The sequence below is a fragment of the Pelophylax lessonae genome (assembly GCF_965119305.1).
Source record: "Pelophylax lessonae genome assembly, chromosome: 13".
Lineage (NCBI taxonomy): Eukaryota > Metazoa > Chordata > Amphibia > Anura > Ranidae > Pelophylax > Pelophylax lessonae.
The window spans coordinates 32,785,821-32,810,442 of record NC_138780.1 but is presented as its reverse complement, the minus strand read 5'-3'; the positions used below and the strand labels follow the sequence as shown (position 1 = coordinate 32,810,442).

General features: G+C 47.2%; 1 protein-coding gene across 2 annotated transcripts in view; it reads left to right on the top strand.

The window, feature by feature from the left end:
• The window catches only part of LOC309569323 (NACHT, LRR and PYD domains-containing protein 3-like), a 129,768-nt gene extending 105,428 nt beyond the window's left edge, over window positions 1-24,340 (top strand). For both annotated transcript variants that reach the window (XM_082275117.1, XM_082275116.1), the window contains 3 exons: window positions 157-321; window positions 9,874-10,038; window positions 24,184-24,340. In XM_082275117.1, the coding sequence (XP_082131243.1) occupies window positions 157-321; window positions 9,874-10,038; window positions 24,184-24,274 (421 nt within the window). In that variant the 3' untranslated portion in view covers window positions 24,275-24,340. The remainder of the gene's footprint in view (window positions 1-156; window positions 322-9,873; window positions 10,039-24,183) is intronic.
• The last annotated feature ends 282 nt before the right edge of the window (window positions 24,341-24,622 follow it).

Sequence of the window (24,622 nt, the reverse complement as noted above, 5' to 3'; positions counted from 1 at the left end):
TATACATTTTTCTATTTCCTGGAGTTTTATAAAATTATCTAATATAAATGATTCCAATTAAGAGAAATGAGTTCCATTCATGTAGAGAATAGTTTTCATTCATTCCTGGGAGAGAAATTAATTTTCTTCTGGCAACATTCTTCTCTTCTTCTACAGATTGTTCTATACTCACCTGACAGACAATTCCTGCCCCCACCTGGCATCTGGAATAAGAAATAACCAGACACTGAGGACACTGGACCTATATAATAACAATCTTGAGGGTCCTCATTTCAAGGATCTGATGGAAGCTCTGACAACAAGCCGGATAGAGGAATTACAGTGAGCATAACAGGACTGACTGAGACAGAAATATTCTGGGACATTTGTATATTTAAACCACATAAATAATATAGAAATATGATACAATTATTAAATTCAATCTTTAGGCTCCATAAATATTCAATCCTGGACTGTTATGTTCAAACTACATACATCAAATAATAATAATAATAATAATAATAATAATAATAATAGAGATATATTTTTTTTAGTCTCAATGGTTTTTATTAATTTTTAATGGAAAAAGAACAAAATGGTAAAATAATAACACATTATTACCTTTGATTATGCATCAGAACATACAACAGGGAATTGCCCATATAAATATAGAAACCGAAAATGAGTTAGGTATGAACTGTAACAGTGAATGTTATGCTTCGGTAAGGGTATTGACCACCCAACCCAGACACCCCATCTGGGAAGAAACTGTGCCGTGGGTATAGAGGCTTCATGGCCCACTCTACTTTAATGTCAATACTTTTAACTTTCAATGTTTTTATTAAAGTAATTGAAAAGGTTTACTGAGGAGGACATTGCAACAGGAATGAACACCCTCAACATCAAAGAAAAAGGATTTGTTTTGGATTAGATGGTGAGATCATTCCTGCTAGGAGGATAGGCTAGGGGAAGGTAATTCCCACCTATTCCACAGCAAGACCTATACAGATCTAGAATTCACCCAAGAAAATACCATGCTGCCTGACCAAATCTAAAAGTAACATAAATCATGTGAACATATCATGAGAGAATAAAGAGAAAAAGATAAAAGTTGGGAGCCAAAGAAAAGAGGGGAGAGGAAAAGATACAAAGGAGGCATCCTAAAGCAAGTTCCGTCAAAATGAATCATAGGGGCTGATGTTTGTAGATACTCCATGGTTCCCATACCACCTCATATGCTTTGGAGATGGCCATAAGGATGTGGACCGCCTTCTCCTAAACCATTATCCAAGATATCTTTCATGTTGCTGCAGCATAGGGCACCGTTGTTTGTTTCCAAGCATGAGCTATGATGATTTTAGCACCTAGCAGCATCAAGTGAATGAGTTTTTATAGGCACTTAGAGCATCCTTACTATTTAGCAAGGCGATCTCTGGAGTTTTAGGGACTGCAAGACCGGTGACCCTGCGCAGCAAATGAAATATCTTGTTCCAAAAGCCTCCAATTCGGGGACATTCCCACCAGGTATGGAAAAGAGAGCCCACATGATCACAACCTTGAAAACAAAGCGGAGAGATACCCGGGAAAATGTTGGCCAGTCGGGAGGACACACGGTACCAACGTCTAATCATTTTGACACTTGCTTCAATTAGTGAGGCATTTACGATTCCCATAAATGCTTCACGACATCAACTCAGGGCGTCGGTACGCGGCACGGTCACGCACATTTATTTCTCTCCTCTGTGTCACGTTAACCCCATCAGCAGCCTATCTCAGCGGCCAGGAGAACAACAAGCAGAGATCGGGGCAGGGTACAAAAATTGGGGCTAGGGGACACCAAGCACCGTAGATAGTACTGTTGAAGGCTGGGTGATGTACTTTAAATGTACTATCTACCGTGCTTGGAGTCCCCTAGCTCCAATTTTTGTGTAGCAGTATTTAAGTTTATATAAGATAGGTCCACTAGCCATCTGATGCTGTACAGGCTGCACCCTGCCCCGATCTCTGCTCGTGGTACTCCTTGCTGCTGAGATAGGCTGCTGAAGGGGTTAACATGACACACAGGAGGGGAATAAATGTGAATGACCGTGCCCACACCCTCAGTTGAAGTCGTGATGGGGCGTGAGCACGTGTCAGGGCGTGAGCACGCGGTCACCATAGCAACCTGACGCTCGGACGAGGAATGCGACCCAGAACCTCCGGCCAGCTAGAGACTAGGGGGCGGAGGTGAAAGTGGTGAGCGGTGTCCTCGTTAGAAGTCACGGGCATCTGAGATATATATATATGCGTTTTATTCATATATTTATGTAAGTGCATTGGATGCGGGGATGGGGAGATCTTTGTTTGAATAAATGGAATATTTTAGCAATATCACCCTATGGGTCCTGTCAGTTCCATGAGGTACACAATACTGTGGAATATTGGGTGGCTATATACCACTGAATTATGACCTAGGAGGAGTTCAACCCGGGCTATCAGATGGCAGAATCCGTAGGATAACGGTTTGCTTTGGAATATTAAATGCGCACTAACCACTTATTTTTGGTGAGTTTGTATTACTAGAGGGACTACACTGGAGGTGGTGTGTCAGTGCAGGCTGATATCTAGGGATGATCGAACGGTTCGGGTCGACCATCTGTTCGACCCGAACATTGGATGTTCGATATTTGGCCAAATTCCGGACTTTTTGCTGTAAAAGTTCGGAATTCGGCCACCAGAACCGCCCAAAATGCACTGGGACAGGAACTGGGCTTTAAAAGCCCGTGATTGGCCCAGAAACATCAGCAAAAGCCAATGAGGGGGCAGGAGTCTCCTAGGAACGTGATTGGAGTGACTACGGGGATCAGGGGCCAATCAGGAGTGAATATGACCCACAGTATATAAGATAGCCCCGCCTAAACCCTAGCACAGTGATACATAGCCTGTTGAAGAGAGTGGAAGCATTTCTCTGACTCCTGTTTGCTACACTACATTTTCTGCATAGACGAGTGGTTCTAAAGCTCCATATAGTGGAATTGCATTCAGCTTATAGCCAGTGTAGTTAGATACAGCGATTGTGCTGGTTTTTTGAGTTACAAAAAAAAAAATTTAAGGGACAGTGTCAGTCTTCTGCTGCATGGAGCTTTTTATTTAGTGTGAGGAAAGGGATATCTAGTGTAGTTAGGGAACTTTGTACTACAGTAGTTAGATGTAATAATCGAGTTTCTGTAGGGAAAGTGAAAGTGAGAGTGTGAGGGTTCTATGTAGTGAGCACGTTGCACAGTGCTGCTAAATTGATATATCTACAGCAGGTATACGTGCTTGCTAGGCAGCAAAATACATTGCCTCAGTGACAACTTAACGCCTGTTCTTGAAAGCGTTAGGTCCACTGTGCAAAAGGCTTTGCAACTGTGCGTGACACGCATCTGCTGTGCTGTATTCAGCGACAACTGTGGGTCGCATAGCAGTGTGCGTTTTTCACCGCACACAGTTGCCAACGCCTCAGTGACAACTTAACACCTGTTCTTCAAAGCGTTAGGTCCACTGTGCAAAAGACTTTGCTACTGTGCGTGACACGCATCTGCTGTGCTGTATTCAGCGACAACTGTGGGTCGCATAGCAGTGTGCGTTTTTCACCGCACACAGTTGCCAACGCCTCAGTGACAACTTAACACCTGTTCTTCAAAGCGTTAGGTCCACTGTGCAAAAGACTTTGCAACTGTGCGTGACACACATCTGCTGTGCTGTATTCAGCGAAAACTGTGGGTCGCATAGCAGTGTGCGTTTTTCACCGCACACAGTTGCCAACCCCTCAGTGACAAATATGCCAGGTAGACCAAGAAAAGGCATACGTGGTCCTGCTTGCGGAAAGGGGCACAGCTTCTAGGGTGTCTAGAGGCAGGGGTGGACGTGGTGGTCAGTCCTCAGCCCGGCCACCATTTGGATTGTTCTCCGGCAGTGGCCAAGCTATACATCCACAGTACGTACAGGAGGTGGTGGACTATGGTGGATATGACCAAACCCTCATCATCGGCATCATCTGCAACTACAGTGACCCAGGCAGAGAAAAGTGGTCAGTCTTCTGCAGTTGTCAGAACAAATACAGATGAGTCCATGTCCACCTCACGTCCTCCCTTAGACCCAACTTCAGACATGGCAGAGGAGTCAGCTGAGCTGTTTGACCACAGTGTCGGCCATCTACTCCAGCCTGATGCTCAGTCCTTTATGGAGTCTGATGTTGAGTCTGAGTTTGAGGAGGAGGCAGAGCAAGCAAGAGGGGAGAGCAGACGGCCCACTCCATCTAAGGCCGCACCTGTTGTCTCCCGGGCCACGTCTGATGCTCAATCCTTTATGGAGTCAGATGTTGGGTCTGAGTTTGAGGAGGAGGCAGAGCAAGCAAGAGGGGAGAGCAGACGGCCCGCTCCATCTAAGGCCGCACCTGTTGTCTCCCGGGCCACGTCTGATGCTCAGTCCTTTATGGAGTCAGATGTTGGGTCTGAGTTTGAGGAGGAGGCAGAGCAAGCAAGAGGGGAGAGAAGATGGCCCGCTCCATCTAAGGCCGCACCTGTTGTCTCCCGGGCCACACCTGATGCTCAGTCCTTGATGGAGTCTGATGTTGAGTCTGAGGTTGAGGAGGAGGCAGAGCAAGCAAGAGGGGAGAGCAGATGGCCCGCTCCATCTAAGGCCGCACCTGTTGTCTCCTGGCCCGCTATACACACCTCTTCTTGCTGGGCCTTTTTTGAGACATCCCATGCAGACAAAACAGTTGCGATCTGCAAGATTTGTAAGAAGTGTATAAAACGTGGAAAAAATGTCAACCACCTGGGTACAAGCTGCCTAAACAGGCATTTGACAACCCACCACTCGGCCCGTTGGCAGGAGCATTTGAAGAACCCACAAAAGGGCCAAAGATCGGTCAGTCGGCCTCCTAGTCCTCCTCGCGCTCCTCCTCGTGCTCCACCTGCACATCAGTCTGTTCCTGGCCCTGCTATAGTCACTCGTCACCTGTTGGCAGCCTCCACTGACAGGGATGATGATATAGCAGGCAGTGTCGCATCTACCTCCAGCACACCACCAGCTGTAACATCTGGATGCCAAATTTCGATTCCACACATGCTGGAACGAAAAAAAATGTATACTCCCCGCCACCCACATGCCCACCGTCTAAACAGTAGTTTGGCAAAACTACTGGCTCTGCAACTGTTACCATTTAACCTGGTAGAGTCTGCTCCCTTCCGTGACTTCGCAAAATGTGCAGTTCCACAGTGGCAGGTGCCAAGTCGGCATTACTTTGCCGTAAGGCCCTGCCATCCCTATACCAACATGTGGAAGGCAATGTAGTGTCGTCCCTGGCCAAGTCAGTCAGCCGTAAGATACACCTGACGGCTGACACTTGGTCAAGCAAACATGGGCAGGGACGGTACATTTCTGTCACTGCTCATTGGGTGACACTGCTTGCCAGCGGAAGGGATTGTAACCAGGGCTCGGTGCTGCAGCCAGTGTTGCCCCCATGTCTGCAAACAGCTGGTGGTGTCGCTGATCCGGGTAGATCGATCACTTCTACCCCCTCCTTCTCCTCCTCCTCTACCTCCTCCATGCCCTCCTCTGCAGAATGGTCCTTTCAATATGATGAGGTACAACGTAAGCGTTCAAAGGGCTATTCTATTTCTCAGGGCAAAAGGTGTCACGCAGTGCTGCAGCTTGTGTGTCTAGGGGACAGGCAGCACACTGCCCCTGAGATTCTTGGGGCTCTGCAGGCACGTGCCCAGAGGTGGTTGACACCAAGCCAGCTGCAGCCAGGGATGGTGGTTACCGATAATGGGTCAAACCTCCTGGCCGCCCTTCGTCAGGGAAAGTTGACCCATGTGCCATGCCTGGTGCATGTCCTTAATCTCGTGGTACAGCGGTTTTTGAACTCGTACCCGGGAATGCAGGATGTGCTAAGGATGGCAAGAAGGGTGTGCAGTCACTTCAGGCGGTGGTACGGTGCCACTGCATGTTTGGCCGAAGTGCAGCGTGAGTTTCACCTGCCGGTACACCGCCTTGTCTGTGACATGCCCACCCGCTGGAACTCCACCTTGGCTATGCTGCAGCGCCTGTACATGCAGCAGAGGGCCCTCAATGAATATCTATGCAAGTACGGCACCAGCACTGGCTCTGCGCGCCTGGGCTTCTTTTCACCACGGCAGTGGCTTTTGATTAAGGATGCATGCGCTGTCCTCTCGCCATTTGAGGAGGCCACAAGGATGGTCAGCCGGGACAGCGTATGCATCAGTGACACCCTACCGGTACTGTTTTCGTTGGAGCACACTCTGCGTGGCATTATGGACAGGGCACTGGAGGCAGAGCAGCAGGAGGAAGATGAGGACTTCCTTGCCTCTCAAGGCCCCCTTTATCCTGAGAATCCTGACCCCATTATGCCTAGCTCCCAGAGGCCCGAGCAGGATCCAGGGGTGGAAGAGGAGGAAGAGGACGACGATTCTACGGGAACTTTTGCAGGCTTTGAGGAGGAGGAGGAAGACATGCGGCAATCTGCAAGGCCTAGTTTGACTCCCTCGGGACACTTTGGAGTAGTGCGTGGCTGGGAGGAGGAGGAGCCCGTTCAAGATAATGTCGCTTTGAGTGACCCAGAGGAGTCAGCTTCTGAGGCCTTCGCTAATTTGCGACGCATGGCAGACATCATGCTTCAGAGCCTGCGAAAGGACCCCAGAATCAAGGCCATTAAACAGACTGACCACTATTGGTTAGCCACCCTACTTGACCACCGGTACAAGTCTAAAGTCTCTGAGCTTTTCCCATCCACCCAGATAGTCCACAGGTTCAAATCCCTTGAGGACAGTCTCAAGAGGATTCTGGTGAACACGTTCCCCGACTCCCGTAGGGTGCAGGGGTGGGGACAACCTACCATGGATTCTACTGCTGGTCACGAGAGGAGCATTGGAGAAGGCGTGCGGTTAAAAGATGCCTTTCGGTCTTTTTAGTCCTCACCGCCCAGGCCTCTCAGCTGCCACATCGCATTGACAGCGTCTGCATCACATGGTGGACGATTACGTCAGGGCACAAAGTGACACAGAGGGCTTTTCATGTGACGAAGCCGATCCACTGGCATACTGGGTCTTAAGATTAGACCACTGGCCAGAACTGGCCCAGTATGCCATGGAGTTGTTGGCCTGCCCTGCTTCCAGTGTCCTATCGGAACGGGCATTCAGCGCAGCAGGAGGATTCGTCACTGACCATCGAACGAGACTCTCCACCGACTCAGTCGACCGTTTGACATTCATTAAAATGAATCAGTCGTGGATATCAAGCTTTGATGCACCTGATGCAGACCTTGTAGACAAGTCTATCGTTGTGATGTGGCTGCTGAGCCTCAGTTTACGCCTGGACCATGGCGCCACCCTCAAACCCTCCTCTCATTCTCTTAACGTTCACAGAACCTCATTTTGGTTATAACAAGAATACCATGTGTGCGCACCTGTTCCACAGGTGCACACCTTTATAATTTTTGGGCCTCCTTCAACACCAGCTCTTTGGGGTTATGGTGGGGAGGCTACGCTAAAAAAAAACTACCATGTTTGCGAACCTGTTCCACAGGTGCACACCTTTATAATTTTTGGGCCTCCTTCAACACCAGCTCTTTGGGGTTACAGTGGGGAGGCTACGCTAAACAAAAAATACCATGTTTGCGCACCTGTTCCACAGGTGCACACCTTCATAATTTTTACGCCTTCTTCAACACCAGCTCTTCGGGCTTACAGTGGTATGGCTCCACCAACACCCAAACAACAATTTTTACGCACCTGTCACACAGATGCATATCATTGTAATTTTTTTCCTTACAAAGGCAATTATTGCCTTCATGACCAGCACTTTCATAGGGATATGGTGTCAAGGCACCACCAAAGGCCCAATTTTTAAGCATCCTTTACTTCTATTCAAAGTCAAGAGACAACAGTATTCATCCAAAACATCTCTAATCTTGTTCACTCTGCACTACATTGTGGCCCCTACCCCTAACGCTAACCCTCAATGTATCCGTGCATATATGTCTGTTTCTTGTGAGAATTCAAGTTAAAGTGCACCAAACACCATTTTACATGAAATAAAGTGCAACTACATACATCTTTTGACTTCTTGAAAACATTTGGTAATAATAGCCCCATTGTTAAAATACACCCGTTAATTATATGCACATTTAAAGAGACCGCACCTTTTTCCAAAAAAAAACTCTAATCTTGTTCCCAGTGCACTGCATTATGTCCCCATCATACACATTGGCTGTGCCATTGATTAGGAGCGAAAGAAAGGTGCGGTTAAGCAAAAAAGTCATTTTTGAAGGTTTGGTATGCTATAATTTTGGTTTTGGACATGCTACAGAGCTGAAACTTCACAGGTACACCCTTTAGACCCCCACAGACACTAAATACAAAGAAATCTCTTTTTTTTTCAATAATTGGCTCTCTATCAAAAACACCAATTTTTAAGAACTTTTTTTTGTGTGATTAATAGTCCCTGGGGCATGACCCAGAACCCTAGGCACTTTTTAGGGGCATTTATTGGGTTTTAGGGCTTCAAAATGGTGTTTTTTGATTAACGAAGTTCTGGTCCCATTGAACCAAACTTTCGGGAAGTTCGGGTGTTCTGGTTGAACCGAACTTTTGAAAAGTTTGATCATCCCTACTAATATCCACTAAGCACTGGTGAAGGACTCTCATTTCCTTTTCATAAGGATTACATCCTCATGGACTTTTTATAAAAACTTTTATAAAAACATGTATCTGCTGAGAAACCATTCTAGCGCTGCAAATGTGTTTATTGCTCTGCCGCACATTGATTCTATTTAAGGCATATATATATACATTTGTTATCATCATTTCTAATATACTAATGCAATGGGTCACCGATAAGGGGCCCATAGAAGAAACAAAATTACCAATCCTAAAAAGACCCTTTTTTGTCCACCATTGAAAGGCCTGGATGTATTGCCCAGGGGGAAATTGAGGATTATGGAAAAGGTGTGTCAATGACCGAAGTTCAGAAATTAGCACAGGGGATTTATGTAAGGAGTCACAGAGGGCCATGGAATGAGAGAGCGTAGGTATTACGTTATATTCTTGAAAATGAAGGACAGAAGGAAAGGGAAGGACCACCAATACTTGATAGACTTCTGGGAAAGAATCTGGAGAAGAGGTTTAAGCGCCCTCCTCTTTTGGATAGTGTACAGGGAAAGATCAGCGAAAACTTAAACTGGGTGTCCTTGGATGGACAATTGGTCTCTATCTCTGGTTATGCACATGCCCTCTTCCTTCACCCAATAAAAGTGAGGTTTGACCACTATGCTCTTGTAACCTTGTTATATTCTGATATCCTATGAAATCCAATATGTAGTAATATAGATGTGATTGTAGGTGATCATACACGGGGGAATCTGATCTTATTGCAATGACCAATCAGAGCCTCATATGAGCTTCCTGTTACCTGACATGACCATCCACTATTCAGTGTGAGGGGATCTCCCCATTACTTCCTAGTAGTGCAGAGCTTTTATCAGCAGAGATAAATAGAATATCAGACAAAAATCATCCCATCCAATCACTAGCAATGCTGATTTCGGCCTCACACTGTCTGCTGATACCATTCATGCTCCATACACAAGGAGATTATAGCACAATACGAGTCATGTCAGTGGTATTCTGTGCTCATCCTGTGTATGGAGATATCACCGCCTCTACACATGGATAACACTATTGTGGGGTCTACTCTATTATAACATTTTTCTATTTCCTTTAATTTTTATAAAGTGATATAAATGATTCCAATTAATACAAATTAGTTCCAATCATGTAGGGAATGTTACATTTATTCCTGGGGGAGAAATGTATTTTCTTCTGGTAACATTCTTCTCGTCTTCTACAGATTAAAGAATAATCACCTGACAGACAGCTCCTGCCCCTACCTGGCATCTGGAATAAGAAATAACCAGACACTGAGGATACTGAACCTGTCTGGGAACCATCTGGAGGGTCCTCATTTCAGGGATCTGATGGAAGCTCTGACAACAAGCCGGATAGAGGAATTACAGTGAGTATAACAGGACTGACTGAGACAATAATATTCTGGGACAGTTTTATATCTAAACCACATAAAAGAAATATGATATAGAAATATGATAATACGGTATCTTTAGAGCTTAGGGAGAGGTATCCTGTGGTTGCTGTAGGGGCAGTTAGATATTGGCTGCAGTCGCACAGAAATCTCTTTGTCAATGTCCACAAAAGTCATTTAAAATGCTCCAATGTCGTTTTAGGGTCTATTACAGTCTCTTTAACATGAGGGCCAGGTATCCTGTGGTTGCTTTAGGGACAGTTAGATATCGGCTGCAGTCGCACATAAATCGTTTGTCAATGTCCACAAAAGTCATTTAAAATGCTCCAATGTCGTTTTAGGGTTGATTACAGCCTCTTTAACATGAGGGCCAGGTATCCTGTGGTTGCTTTAGGGACAGTTAGATATCGGCTGCAGTCGCACAGAAATTGCTTTGTCAATGTCCACAAAAGTCATTTAAAATTCTCCAATGTCGTTTTAGGGTCTATTACACTCTCTTTAACATGAGGGCCAGGTATCCTGTGGTTGCTTTAGGGACAGTTAGATATCGGCTGCAGTCGCACAGAAATCGCTTTGTCAATGTCCACAAAAGTCATTTAAAATGCTCCAATGTTGTTTTAGGGTCTATTACAGTCTCTTTAACATGAGGGCCAGGTTTCCTGTGGTTGCTTTAGGGACAGTTAGATATCAGCTGCAGTCGCACAGAAATCGCTTTGTCAATGTCCACAAAAGTCATGTAAAGGGCTGCAAATATTATGGTATTGCTGTGCAGTGCACTAAAAAGGGGGGGGGGTGTTATTCCACAGTATAATATACTTTGTAGAAAGCATATTATAGTGGATTAGTGCTATTATTGTGCACTGTGCAGCATTGTGACAGGTGTGGTGGTGAGACTGAGCGTTTGTGCAGCAACACTACACACAGTGACAAAAGCACTTATAATGTATTATAACTGGTGTGATAGACCAATTCCCCCCCCCCCCCCCCAATGCCACATATTGACGTGGGGTGTTATCTGAGTAAACTTTTTCAAGTGTATTTGTGTCATGCAACAATATTGCCTAGTTTGCTGAGTGAAGTCTGGTACACACTGCGCCAAACTCACTGGCCAATTTTTTGAACTGGTGTGCTACACCAATGCCACATATTGAAGTGGGGTGTTATTTAACAGTATAATTTTCTAAAAGTGTATTTTAGTCCTGCAAACAATTGGCCTCTTTTGCTGTGTTAACCCTGCTACACACAGTGACAACAGATACTGGCCAATTTTTTGTAGAACTGGTGTAATAAACCTTTGCGCCCCCATGGCACATATTGAAGTGGGGTGTTCTCTGAGTAAACTTTTTCAAGTGTATTTGTGTCATGCAACAATATTGCCTAGTTTGCTGAGTGAAGTCTGGTACACACTGCGCCAAACTCACTGGCCAATTTTTTGAACTGGTGTGCTACACCAATGCCACATATTGAAGTGGGGTGTTATTTAACAGTATAATTTTCTAAGAGTGTATTTTAGTCCTGAAAACATTTGGCATCTTCTGCTGTGTTAACTCTGCTACATAGTTACATAGTTACATAGTTAGTGAGGTTGAAAAAAGACATCAGTCCATCCAGTTCAACCTATGATGTATGTGTGTGTTTGCTTTTAACCGTACATTGTATACCCCTGTATGTTGTGGTCTTTAAGGTGTCCATCTAATAGTTTTTGAAACTATCAATGCTCCCTGCTGATACGACTGCTTGTGGAAGAGAATTCCACATCCTTACCGCTCTTACAGTGAAGAACCCCTTATGCACTTTAAGGTTAAACCGCCTTTCCTCTAGTTTTAGTGAGTGGCCACGTGTCTTATTGTATCTCCTTTCACTGAATAGTTTGTTCCTTATGCTCGGGTCACCAGTACAGTATTTGTACATTGATATCATATCCCCCCTCAATCGTCTCTTCTCCAGAGAGAATAGGTTCAGTGCTTGTAGTCTTTCCTCATAGCTGATGTCCTCCATTCCCCTAATTATTTTTGTTGCCCTTCTCTGGACTTTCTCCAGTTCCAGCACATCCTTCCTGAGGACCGGTGCCCAGAACTGGACAGCATACTCCAGATGTGGCCGGACCAGAGTCTTGTAGAGAGGGAGAATAATCTCTTTATTTCTGGAGTGAATCCCCTTTTTTATACATCCCAGTATTCTGTTGGCTTTGCTTGCGGCGGCTTGGCATTGCATGCCACTGCCAAGCTTGTTGTCTACCAGTACCCCCAAGTCCTTTTCCATCCTAGACTCACCCAGAGGTTCCCCCTAGTGAGTAGCTTGCTTTCTGGTTTCTGGCCCCCAAGTGCATTACTTTACATTTTTCAACATTAAATCTCATCTGCCATGTAGTTGCCCACCCCGTTATTTTGTTCAGGTCCGCTTGCAAGGTTTCCACATCCTGCATAGAAGATATTGGCATGCCTAATTTAGTATGATCCGCAAATACTGAGATTGTACTAGATATCCCCTCCTCCAGATCATTTATGAATAAATTAAACAGGATTGGTCCCAGGACAGAACCCTGGGGGACCCCACTTTCCACACCCGCCCAATCCGAGTACTCCCCATTAATCACCACCCTCTGTACTCTCCCCTGGAGCCAGTTCTCTATCCAGGTACTAACCTTATGGTCCATACCTACCTTCCTTAGTTTGTACAGTAAGCGTTTGTGGGGAACGGTGTCAAAGGCCTTTGCAAAGTCCAGATACACCACATCCACAGGCTTACCTTTATCTAGGTGGCAGCTCACTTCATCGTAGAAGGTTAATAGATTGGTTTGGCACGAACGATTTTTCATGAATCCATGCTGATTACTACTTATAGTACCGTTTTCATTACTAAAGTCTTGTATGTGGTCCCTTAACATCCCCTCCAAAATCTTGCAGACTACTGATGTTAGGCTGACCGGCCTATAGTTCCCCGGGATATATCTCGGCCCCTTTTTAAATATTGGTACCACGTTGGCTTTTTTCCAATCAGCTGGCACCATACCCGTCTGTAAACTATCCTTAAAGATCAAGAATAACGGTCTGGCAATCACCTGGCTGAGCTCATTTAGAACCCTCGGGTGCAAGCCATCCGGTCCCGGGGATTTATTTATGTTAAGTTTCTCTAGTTTAGCTCTAAGTCTATCCTCTGTTAGCCATGGCGGCACTTCCTGAGGTGTATTATTTAGTTCGGCCTTACAAGCTGGGTTCGTGTAGCCCCCCGATTCCTTTGTGAAGACTGAAGAAAAGAAATTATTTAACACTTCCGCCTTTTCTCTGTCCTCAGTGGCCATTTTTCCTTTATCATCTTTTATGGGGCCAATGTGCTCTGGCCTCGCTTTCCTACTGTTTATATACTTAAAGAACTTCTTGGGGTTCTTTTTAGTCTCCTCCGCTATATGTCTCTCGTGTTCTATTTTAGCCGCCCTGATTTCGTCTTTACATTTCTTATTACACTCTTTGTAGTGCTTAAATGCTGCCAATGACCCCTCAGTCTTGTATTTTTTGAAGGCCTTTTCTTTAGCACTAATATACATTTTTACGTTGGAGTTTAGCCACCCAGGGTTTAGTTTTGCTCTTTTAAATTTATTTCCCTGTGGAATGCACTGGCCCACCACCTTGTTAAGTATGCTCTTGAAGCACTCCCATTTTTCCTCCGTGTTCTTTGTTCCCAGGGTTCTATCCCATTTGATATTTTCTAGCAGCGAGCGCAGTTTAGGGAAATTGGCTCTTTTGAAATTCAGTGTCCTTATATTACCCTTGTGTTTCCTATTACTGTAATTAATACTGAAACCAATTGACCTATGGTCACTGTTCCCTAAGTTTTCCCGTATTTCTATATCCGTGAGCAGGTCTGTATTGTTGGTAATCAGTAGGTCAAGTACCGCATTGTTTCTTTGCGGTGCATTCACCATCTGACCCATGAAATTGTCCTGCAAAACATTTAGGAACTGCCTAGCCTTGGCTGAATGCGCGGTTCCTTCTGCCCAGTCTATATCCGGATAATTAAAGTCCCCCATTATTATGACATTTCCCATCCTTGCTGCAAATCCTATCTGTAACATGAGGTCCGCCTCACCCTCCTCCCTCTGGTTGGGGGGCCTATAGCATACGCCCAATATTGCCTTCCCCACCGTGCCTTCTCTTTGAAGCTCTACCCATAGGGATTCTGCCTCGTCTATAGCTCCATTATTAATATCATCCCTCATATTTACCTGTATACTGTTCTTAATATACAGACATACCCCTCCCCCTTTTTTACCTTCTCTATCTCTGCGATAAAGGGAATACCCCTGAATGGTCGCCATCCAGTCATGAGAGCTGTCAAACCAAGTCTCAGTTATCCCCACAAAATATAAGTCCTCCTCAAACATCAGCAGCTCCAGCTCTCCCATCTTGTTGGCCAGGCTTCTGACATTGGTATATAAGCCTCGTAATTTTGATCGGTTATATTTATCCTCATTTGATGTTTTTAGGCTGCTCTCTTGATTTTTCCCCATACCCACCCTGGGTTTAGGAGCTCCGAACACCCTACCGCTAATGCCCCCATTTCTGCCCTCTGAAACTTGCTTTCCACTGGCTAATTCTACATCTGTACCCTCCCCCCCATTCCCTAGTTTAAAAGCCCCTCTAACTTTTTGGCCATCCTCGCACCCAGTACGGCTGCACCCACCCCATTTAGGTGCAATCCGTCCCTACCAAAGAGCCGGTGACCGACTGAGAAGTCGGCCCAGTTCTCCAGGAACCCGAAACCCTCCTTACTACACCAGCTCCTCAGCCACTCGTTAACTTCCCTAATCTCCCGCTGCCTCTCTGGTGTGGCTCGAGGTACAGGTAGTATTTCGGAAAATACTACCTTGGAGGTCCTTCTCCTCAACTTAGCGCCTAAGTCCCTGAAATCGTTTAGGACTCTCCGTCTTCCTCTGCCTATGTCATTGGTACCCACGTGTACCATGACAGCTGGGTCTTCCCCAGCCCCACCCATTAATCTGTCCACCCGATCCGCGATGTGCCGAACCCGAGCGCCCGGCAAACAACAGACTGTTCGGCGCACACGGTCTTTGTCACAGATTACACTGTCTGCCCTTCTAATAATTGAGTCCCCTACCACCAGAACCTGTCTTTCCCTTCCCTTTCTCCCGGCCTCACTGGAGGAGTTCTTCCCCTGGCAGCTAGGGGCGTCCCTCTGCTCCAGCAATGCTGGTCCCTGACTGGTTTCCCCAACATCACACAACGGGGCGTATCTATTGGGGTGCTCCAGCCCAGGATCAGCCTCCTTGCCTTGTCCCCTTCTACCCCTCCTAACTGTCACCCCTCTACTCTGCTCTGATGCCTGCACCTCCGATACTCCGCCCACCTCTGTGCAGACCCCTGCCTGCACCTGACTGGTACAATCCTGGCTCTCCTCCGGTATGGACATTCGTCTCAGTGTTGCCAGCTGCTTCCCTAGATTCAGGACCTGAGCTTCCAGGGAAGCAATGTGCTTACATTTTGCGCATATGTATTCGCCCTCGATCACATGTCTGAGGAACGCATACATATCACAAGATGTACACCGAGTCGCATCTCCACACCCGCCGGGCATTGTACCTACTAATCTAATCTAATGGGGATTCAGCGATTTAAGTCTGTCCTGTGTGGCTATTTCCTGGCTTCCTAACGCTACCTTCTCACCCTCTGGTATTCCGCTCCACTCACTTGACACTCAGTTGCACAACACTCACAATCTCACAGCCCGGTCAGTCACACAAAACTCACAGCCGCACAGCCCGGTCAGACGCACAACACTCAGTCACACAGCCCAGTCAGTCGCACAAAACACTCAGTCGCACAGGCCGGTCAGACGCACAGCCCGGTCAGACGCACAACACTGAGTCGCACAGCCGGTCAGACGCACAACACTAAGTCGCACAGCCCGGTCAGACGCACAACAATAAGTCGCACAGCCCGGTCAGACGCACCACACTGAGTCGCACAGCCCGGTCAGACGCACTACACTCCGTCGCACAGCCCGGTCAGACGCACAACACTCAGTCGCACAGCCCGGTCAGACGCACAACGCTAAGTCGCACAGCCCGGTCAGACGCACTACACTCAGTCGCACAGCCCGGTCAGACGCACAACACTCAGTCGCACAGCCCGGTCAGACGCACAACACTGAGTCGCACAGCCCGGTCAGACGCACAGCCCGGTCAGACGCACAACACTCAGTCGCACAGCCCGGTCAGATGCACAACACTCAGTCGCACAGCCCGGTCAGACGCACAACACTAAGTCGCACAGCCCGGTCAGATGCACAACACTCAGTCGCACAGCCCGGTCAGACGCCCAACACTAAGTCGCACAGCCCGGTCAGACGCCCAACGCTCAGTCGCACAGCCCGGTCAGACGCCCAACGCTGAGTCGCACAGCCCGGTCAGACGCCCAACGCTGAGTCGCACAGCCCGGTCAGACGCACAACACTGAGTCGCACAGCCCGGTCAGACGCACAACACTGAGTCGCACAGCACGGTCAGACGCACAACACTGAGTCGCACAGTCCGGTCAGACGCACAACACTGAGTCGCACAGCCCGGTCAGACGCACAACACTGAGTCGCACAGCCCGGTCAGACGCACAACACTGAGTCGCACCGCCCGGTCAGACGCACAACGCTGAGTCGCACAGCCCGGTCAGACGCACAACACTGAGTCGCACAGCCCGGTCAGACGCACAACACTCAGTCGCACAGCCCGGTCAGACGCACAACACTCAGTCGCACAGACACTCCCAGACACTCAGGTAGCAATAGGTACTCCCAGACACTCAGGTAGTGATAGGTACTCCCAGACACTCAGGTAGTGATAGGTACTCCCAGACACTCAGGTAGTGATAGGTACTCCCAGATACTCAGGTAGTAACAGGCACTCACAGATACTCAGGTAGTAACAGGTACTCACAGATACTCAGGTAGTAACAGGTACTCACAGATACTCAGGTAGTAACAGGTACTCACAGATACTCAGGTACTACCCTACACCCTCAGTCCGTGTACAATCTCAGTCACCAGTCTTACTTACCTAGTGTGTGTCCCTTTAAGTCTGTCTCTAGCAGTTCCTGGCTGTTTTTTTTTTTTTTTCCCTCAGACGGTCAGTCTCTGCTCTGCACCCGCCACCCACTGTCACTTTCCGGTCAGCCTTTGCTCCGCTAGTCTCCCAGACACTCCCAGACACTCAGGTAGCAATAGGTACTCCCAGACACTCAGGTAGTGATAGGTACTCCCAGACACTCAGGTAGTGATAGGTACTCCCAGACACTCAGGTAGTGATAGGTACTCCCAGATACTCAGGTAGTAACAGGCACTCACAGATACTCAGGTAGTAACAGGTACTCACAGATACTCAGGTAGTAACAGGTACTCACAGATACTCAGGTAGTAACAGGTACTCACAGATACTCAGGTACTACCCTACACCCTCAGTCCGTGTACAATCTCAGTCACCAGTCTTACTTACCTAGTGTGTGTCCCTTTAAGTCTGTCTCTAGCAGTTCCTGGCTGTTTTTTTTTTTTTTCCCTCAGACGGTCAGTCTCTGCTCTGCACCCGCCACCCACTGTCACTTTCCGGTCAGCCTTTGCTCCGCTAGTCTCCCAGACACTCCCAGACACTCAGGTAGCAATAGGTACTCCCAGACACTCAGGTAGTGATAGGTACTCCCAGACACTCAGGTAGTGATAGGTACTCCCAGACACTCAGGTAGTGATAGGTACTCCCAGATACTCAGGTAGTAACAGGCACTCACAGATACTCAGGTAGTAACAGGTACTCACAGATACTCAGGTAGTAACAGGTACTCACAGATACTCAGGTAGTAACAGGTACTCACAGATACTCAGGTACTACCCTACACCCTCAGTCCGTGTACAATCTCAGTCACCAGTCTTACTTACCTAGTGTGTGTCCCTTTAAGTCTGTCTCTAGCAGTTCCTGGCTGTTTTTTTTTTTTTTTCCCTCAGACGGTCAGTCTCTGCTCTGCACCCGCCACCCACTGTCTTTTTCCGGTCAGCCTTTGCTCCGCTAGTCTCCTCTGCTCCCTCTCAGTCTGGGGGGGGTCCGCACCACTCGCCGCCCGCCGCAAAAAGGGGGGGGTTTACTGTACCGCTCGCCACCCGCAACAAGAGAGGGGGGGGTTACCGACCCGCTCGCCGCTCGGTTCTGGGGGGGGTTCGAGCGCCGCTCCCCGCCGCTGCTCTCCAGGGGGGGGGGTTACTCACACACTCACACGCGGTTGGTCACGCACACACTCCTCACACACTCCTCTCTCTTGCATGCACTGACAGCCTCTGATCCCGCGCTCTGCTCCTCTGCTCCACAGCACCACCTGCCGGCCGCAAAAGAGCTGCTGGGCCCCCTCTACACCCTTCCAGCAGATGGTTAGTGAAGCCTGCTACACACAGTGACAACAAATACTGACCAATTATTTATAGAACTGGTGTAATAAACCTGTGCGCCCCCCCCAATGGCACATATTGAAGTGGGGTGTTTTATGAGTAAGCTTTTTCAAGTGTATTTGTGTCATGCAACAATATTGCTTAGTTTGCTGAGTGAAGTCTGGTACACACAGCGCCAAACTCACTGGCCAATTTTTTGAACTGGTGTGCTACACCAATGCTCCCCCCCAATGCCACATATTGAAGTGGGGTGTTATTTAACAGTATAAATTTCTAAGAGTGTATATTAGTCCTGCAAACATTTGGCCTCTTTTGCTGTGTTAACTCTGCTACACACAGTGACAACAGTTACTAGCCAATTATTTGTAGAACTGGTGATAAACCTGTGGCCCCCCAATACCACAGATTGAAGCGGGGTGTTAGCTACACAGACACATGGTCTAGAAAACACGGGCAGGGAAGGTATATCACTTTTACTGCCCACTGGGTGAACCTTCTGAAGGCCGTTAAGCATGCAACCCGTGGCACCCGTGTAGATTTAGTTGTACCGCCACGGATTGCAAGCAGGCCTGCCTCTTCTTCTCCTCCTCCTCCATCCTCCCTCTCCTCCTCGGCTGACTCCTCCTCTTCCACTGCTACCGTCTCTTCTCCTGCACCGCCCAAGATCCCCAGAACCTATTCCACATGCCAGGTGAGATGTTGCTTGCCATGCTGTGCTGTGTCTGTTGTGCCTGGAAGCCAAGAGCCACATTGGTTCTGCACCCTTTTCAGCTTTGCGTTCACAGGCAGATCAGTGTCTGACACCGCTGAATTTGTCAGTTGGTGAAGTGGTGTGTGACAATGGTGCCAATCTGCTGAGCACGCTGAAACAGGGCAAAATAACACACGTGCCATGCATGGCACACGTCCTGAACTTGGTGGTGCAGTGATTCTTTGCCAAATACCCTGGGGTCCAGGACATCTTGCGGCAGACCAGGAAAATCTCAGGCCATTTCTAAAGATCTTACACAGCCATGGCTCGCCTTGCTGAGATTCAGCGGCGACACAACCTGCCCCTCAAGTGTCTTATTTGTGACTGCCCGACACGATGGAACTCAACGTTGCATATGCTCGATAGGCTGCTCCAGCAGAAACGTGCAGTTAATGACTACCTGTTCAAACTCGGAGGCAGGACAGGTTCTGGGGAGCTTGGGTTTTTTTCACCTCGCCAGTGGCTGCTCATGCGGGACGCATGCAGACTTCTGCGGCCATTTGATGAGATCACCAAACTGGTCAGTCACGCCAGTGCGCCATAAGTGACATCATACCTTACGCCTTCTTTCTGGAGTGTGCATTGCGTCGTGTCATTGATCAAGCCGTCGAGGAGCAGGAGCAGGAAGATCAGGAAGTCGCAATGTTGAATGAATTCCCAGGGGGTGCTACTCCATCTGAGACAAATCAACAGCAGGAGTCTGAAGAGGAGTCAGAGGAGGAGGAGGATGGTGCTGGGGGATGAGGAGGATCAAGAAGAGCATGCTTTAAACCTTTCTGGGATCCCTTGTGTTATCCGTGGATGGGGGGGAGGAGAACGAGGACGACATTATCCTGGATGATGAGCTGGAAGCAGGCCACTATACCGCTTCCAGTTTAGTGGGAATGGGGGCCTACATGCTGCAGTGTTTTAAGGGGGACCCCCGTATAAAACGCATAAAGGCCAAGGACCACTAGTGGGTGGCAACGTACTTAGACCACCGGTACAAACACAAAATGGTGGAAATGTTACCACAATCACAGAGGGTGGTCAGAATGCAGCACTTCCAGGCCTTGCTGCGGGAAATGTTGCATTCTGCTTTTCCGTGCGCTGGCAGAGGAATTTCCAGTCACAGAGAGACAGTTGCAGGTAGCAATCCAACAGCGCCTACAAGAAGAGGGTGGTTGGAAGATGTCTTGGTCACTTCAGATTTGAGATCCTTCTTCCACCGAACCATCGACAGCTGTACTCCCGATCCAGCATGAGGGAACGCCTAGACCGATAGGTGTCTGACTACATCGGGTTAACGGCCGATGTGGACGCTCTGAGGAATGATGAAACCCTGGACTACTGGGTGGGCAGGCTTGACCTCTGGCCAGAGCTTGCACAATTTGCAATGAAAATGTTGGCTTGCCCCCTATCCAGTGTCCTGTCCGAAAGGACGTTTAGCGCAGCAGGGGGGGATCGTGACCGATAAGCGCACTCGCCTAGCTCATGACAGTGTAGACAACCTCACATTTATAAAAATGAATGAGGCATGGATCTCTGTGGAATTCAACACATGTGACCAGTAGACCAGGTTTCATCGAAATTCCTCCACCCACAACAATGCCTGGTCCTTGGCTTCGCTACATACAGCGGCATAAAAGGAATTTCATGTTCATTGAATGGCAAATTTTTGGGGCCTTTCAGGGCCGACAATTATTTTTTCTGTGAATGCCTAATGTACCTCCAGCCACCAAATACTAAGTTCTTTGCTGTCAGTTTAAACCATGTGAGCTAATTTTTGGAGCCTATACAGGCCGACACTTACGGTTCTGTGTACTGTGAACGCCTACCGTACCTCTAGCCATCAAAAACAACGTTTTTTGCTGTCAGTTCAAACCATGTGAGCTAATTTTTGGAGCCTATACAGGCCGACACTTACGGTTCTGTGTACTGTGAATACCTACCATACCTCTAGCCATCAAAAACTAAGTTTTTTGCTGTCAGTTCAAACCATGTGAGCTAATTTTTGCAGCCTGTACAGGCTGACACTTACTTCTGTATACTGTGTGAATGCCTAATGTACCTTCAGCCACAGAATACTACGTACTTAGCTGTCAGGTAAACCCATGTGGGCTAATTTTTGGGGCCTATACAGGCCAACACTTACTTCTGTATCCTGTGAATGCCTAATTTACCTTCAGCCACAGAATACTACATTCTTAGCTGTCAGGGAAACCCATGTGGGCTAATTTTTGGGGCCAATACTGGCCGACACTTACTTCTGTTATCTATGAATGCCTAATGTACCTTCAGCCACAGAATACTACGTTCTTAGCTGTCAGGTAAACGCATGTGGGCTAATTTTTGGGGCCTGGAATGGCCGACATTTACTTCTTTATTCTGTGAATGCCGAATTTTTCAGACTGGAAATTAAAAACAATGGGTCTGTAAAGGTTCAGCCAAATTGTGGAATGGATGCGGACCCATTTTACAGATGTGTGAATGGACCCTATATGTATTAGACAATGTATTTACCGGCTGCTGTCAGTTCTGGCTGATTTATGAAAAAAAAAAATATATTTTTTGCTGTAAAAAAAATAAATAAAAAATTTAGGGCAACTTTTTCAATTGCAATACTTCTGTTATGACATTGTCCATGTGCTGGGACTATTTGTGCATAGCTAGTCTTTTGTGGCTGCAAATATGACCTGAAGGTCTTTAAAGTTCGCCTCCCATTAAAGTCAATGGGGCCCGCCGCGAACTCGCGGTTCGCGGACTTTTGAGAAAATTTGCGGCTAGCGTTCGCGAACCACCCCGGCCGATGTTCGTTCATCACTAGTCATTAGATGTGGTGGCTGTATTTGCTTTGTTTTTTCCCCCTGTTTTCTCCTGGTGACCTGGCCTATAGGACATCTCCTGTATTAGTGAGACTAGAGAAATGAGAACAGGAGGAACGGTAGTATTGTCAATCTGGAGAAGGGTAGTGTTAAATGCATTAGCAGATCTAGAACCACTAACAAATTGAAGCCAAACTCCAGCTCACACTTTATAGTCAGTGACAGCACACAGTTTTTGGGAGAGATAAAGGTTTTGCATGAATAAATAAAAGTTGATCATATTAATCATCCCTGTCAGTGTTAAATTTTTGTATCGCCCATGTAAACGGATACATTCTGCTGGAGAGCTTGTGCTCTTAAAAAGCCTTGCTGGCTGGTTCACCAGAGGAATATAGAAGAAAGCCAAATAAAAAAGGAAATTATTTACAGCCATCACATCTAAGAACTGGTAAGCTGCAATATAATAAATGTTTGCTTTTGGGTTTAATACCGCTTTAAACTTTTCTGAGCAGAGTAGAGAAAAGACATCCATCCTGCTAGGACACTAGCAAAAAACTGAGGCATGCTGAGAGTAGGAGGACAGTGTCAAATTCTCCTCTAGGTGGCAATATAACCCAAACGTATCTGAACTGCTGTGTCCTTCATTGGATGAGAAAGTAGGGGAAGTGTGAATGTGATTGGTGGGTTTGGGACATCACAGAATAGATCTTACAGGACAAATGACCAATGAGGAGGAATATTTCCTGTTATGTAATCTGATATCTCCCATCAGCCTCCATAGTGCAGTGTCATATCTTAGTTGGTAAAATCCTCCTAGAAGGTGACAGGATGGTGTAAGGTAAGGTGACCAGATTTTTAAAATAAAATCCGGGGACATTTTTTTTTTTAACAGCAAATGGCACAGGACTGCATAATACGCAGAGTGCTGGACACAGGACTGCATAATACACAGAGCGCTGGGCGCAGGACTGCATAATACACAGAGTGATGGGCGCAGGACTGCATAATACACAGAGTGATGGGCGCAGGACTGCATGCAAAACAGAGCTCTGGGCAAAGGACTGCATTCAACACAGAGCACTGGGCGTAGGACTGCATTCAACACAGAGTGCTGGGCACAGGACTGCATAATACACAGAGCGCTGGGCACAGGACTGCATAATACACAGAGCGCTGGGTAAAGGACTGCATCATACACAGAGCGCTGGGTAAAGGACTGCCTAATACACAGAGCGCTGGGCACAGGACAGTATGATACACAGAGTGCTTGGCACAGGACTGCATAATACACAGAGTGCTGGGCACAGGCCTGCATAATACACAGAGCGCTGGGTAAAGGACTGCATAATATACAGTGCGCTGGGTACGGGACAACCTAATACACAGAGAGCTGGGTATGGGACAACCTAACACACAGAGTGCTGGGCACAGGACTACATAATACACAGAGAGCTGGGTTCAGGACTATATAATACACAGAGCACTGGGCAAAAGACTGCATAATCCACAGAACGCTGGGCACAAGACTGCATAATACACAGAGTGCTGAGCACAGAACTGCATAATACACAGAGCGCTGGGCACAGGACTGCATATTACACAGAGCACTGGGCACAGGAATACATAATATACAGGAGGGTGTTAGGCATAGAGTGCAGGGTTGAGAGGTTTGCTATGCACAGAGGACACTTCTGTCCCTACATCCATAGCTCACCTCTGCGCCCTTCTCTCACAGATTATCACTGCAGCCAGGGGGCGTCGGCATCTGAGCCAGACAAAACCGGGAACAGACTTGTCCGTGGACAGTGTCCTCAGTCCGGGGACTGTCCCTGGAAATGTCTGGTCACCATAGTGTAAAGTCCATCACAAAAAGTACAATCTAACCATACAAACTTTGTACAATTAGCTTTATATCTTCCAGAACTATGTAACATGATGGCCTACATAAACTATCAAATCCATCTCTGTAAAATCAGACAGGCCCTTACACAACATGCATGTGGGTGGATCTAACAGAGATTGTACAACCAGACTGTAATGTGTGTGGTGAACTTAATAGATATCCTGGAGGATTCTGGGAAATAGCGAGAGAATTCTGCTGATATTTGATGTTTATATCCTCTCTTCTAGGATCAGGTACAACTCTTTGTCAGAGGAATCAAGAAGAGAACTAGAAAAGCTGGAAGAGCTCCGACCAGGACTGATGATTTCTATGTGGTGACCCCAGAGGAAGAGACTTAGCTACAGCTGTGAATGGAGGGGGGGGTAATGCTCTGGATGAGAATGAGATATACTGTAGAATGAATTATCACAGATGAACAAATACACCAGGACAGGATGGGGAGGAATTCTGTTTTGTAATGAAGAAGGATAGAAAAACTCCACTAAAAATATGAACATTTCAAATATAACCCGACTCAGGGAACACAGCCAGCATTTATCTGTCATCCCAGCATTTATCTTACATACTGTAGCCGGCTCCCCCTCTCATTCCTCCATGGTGTGGAGAATCCTTGTTTTCTGAATGGAGTCTTTCCACACTGACTCAGTGTCAGCCACATGGACTGAT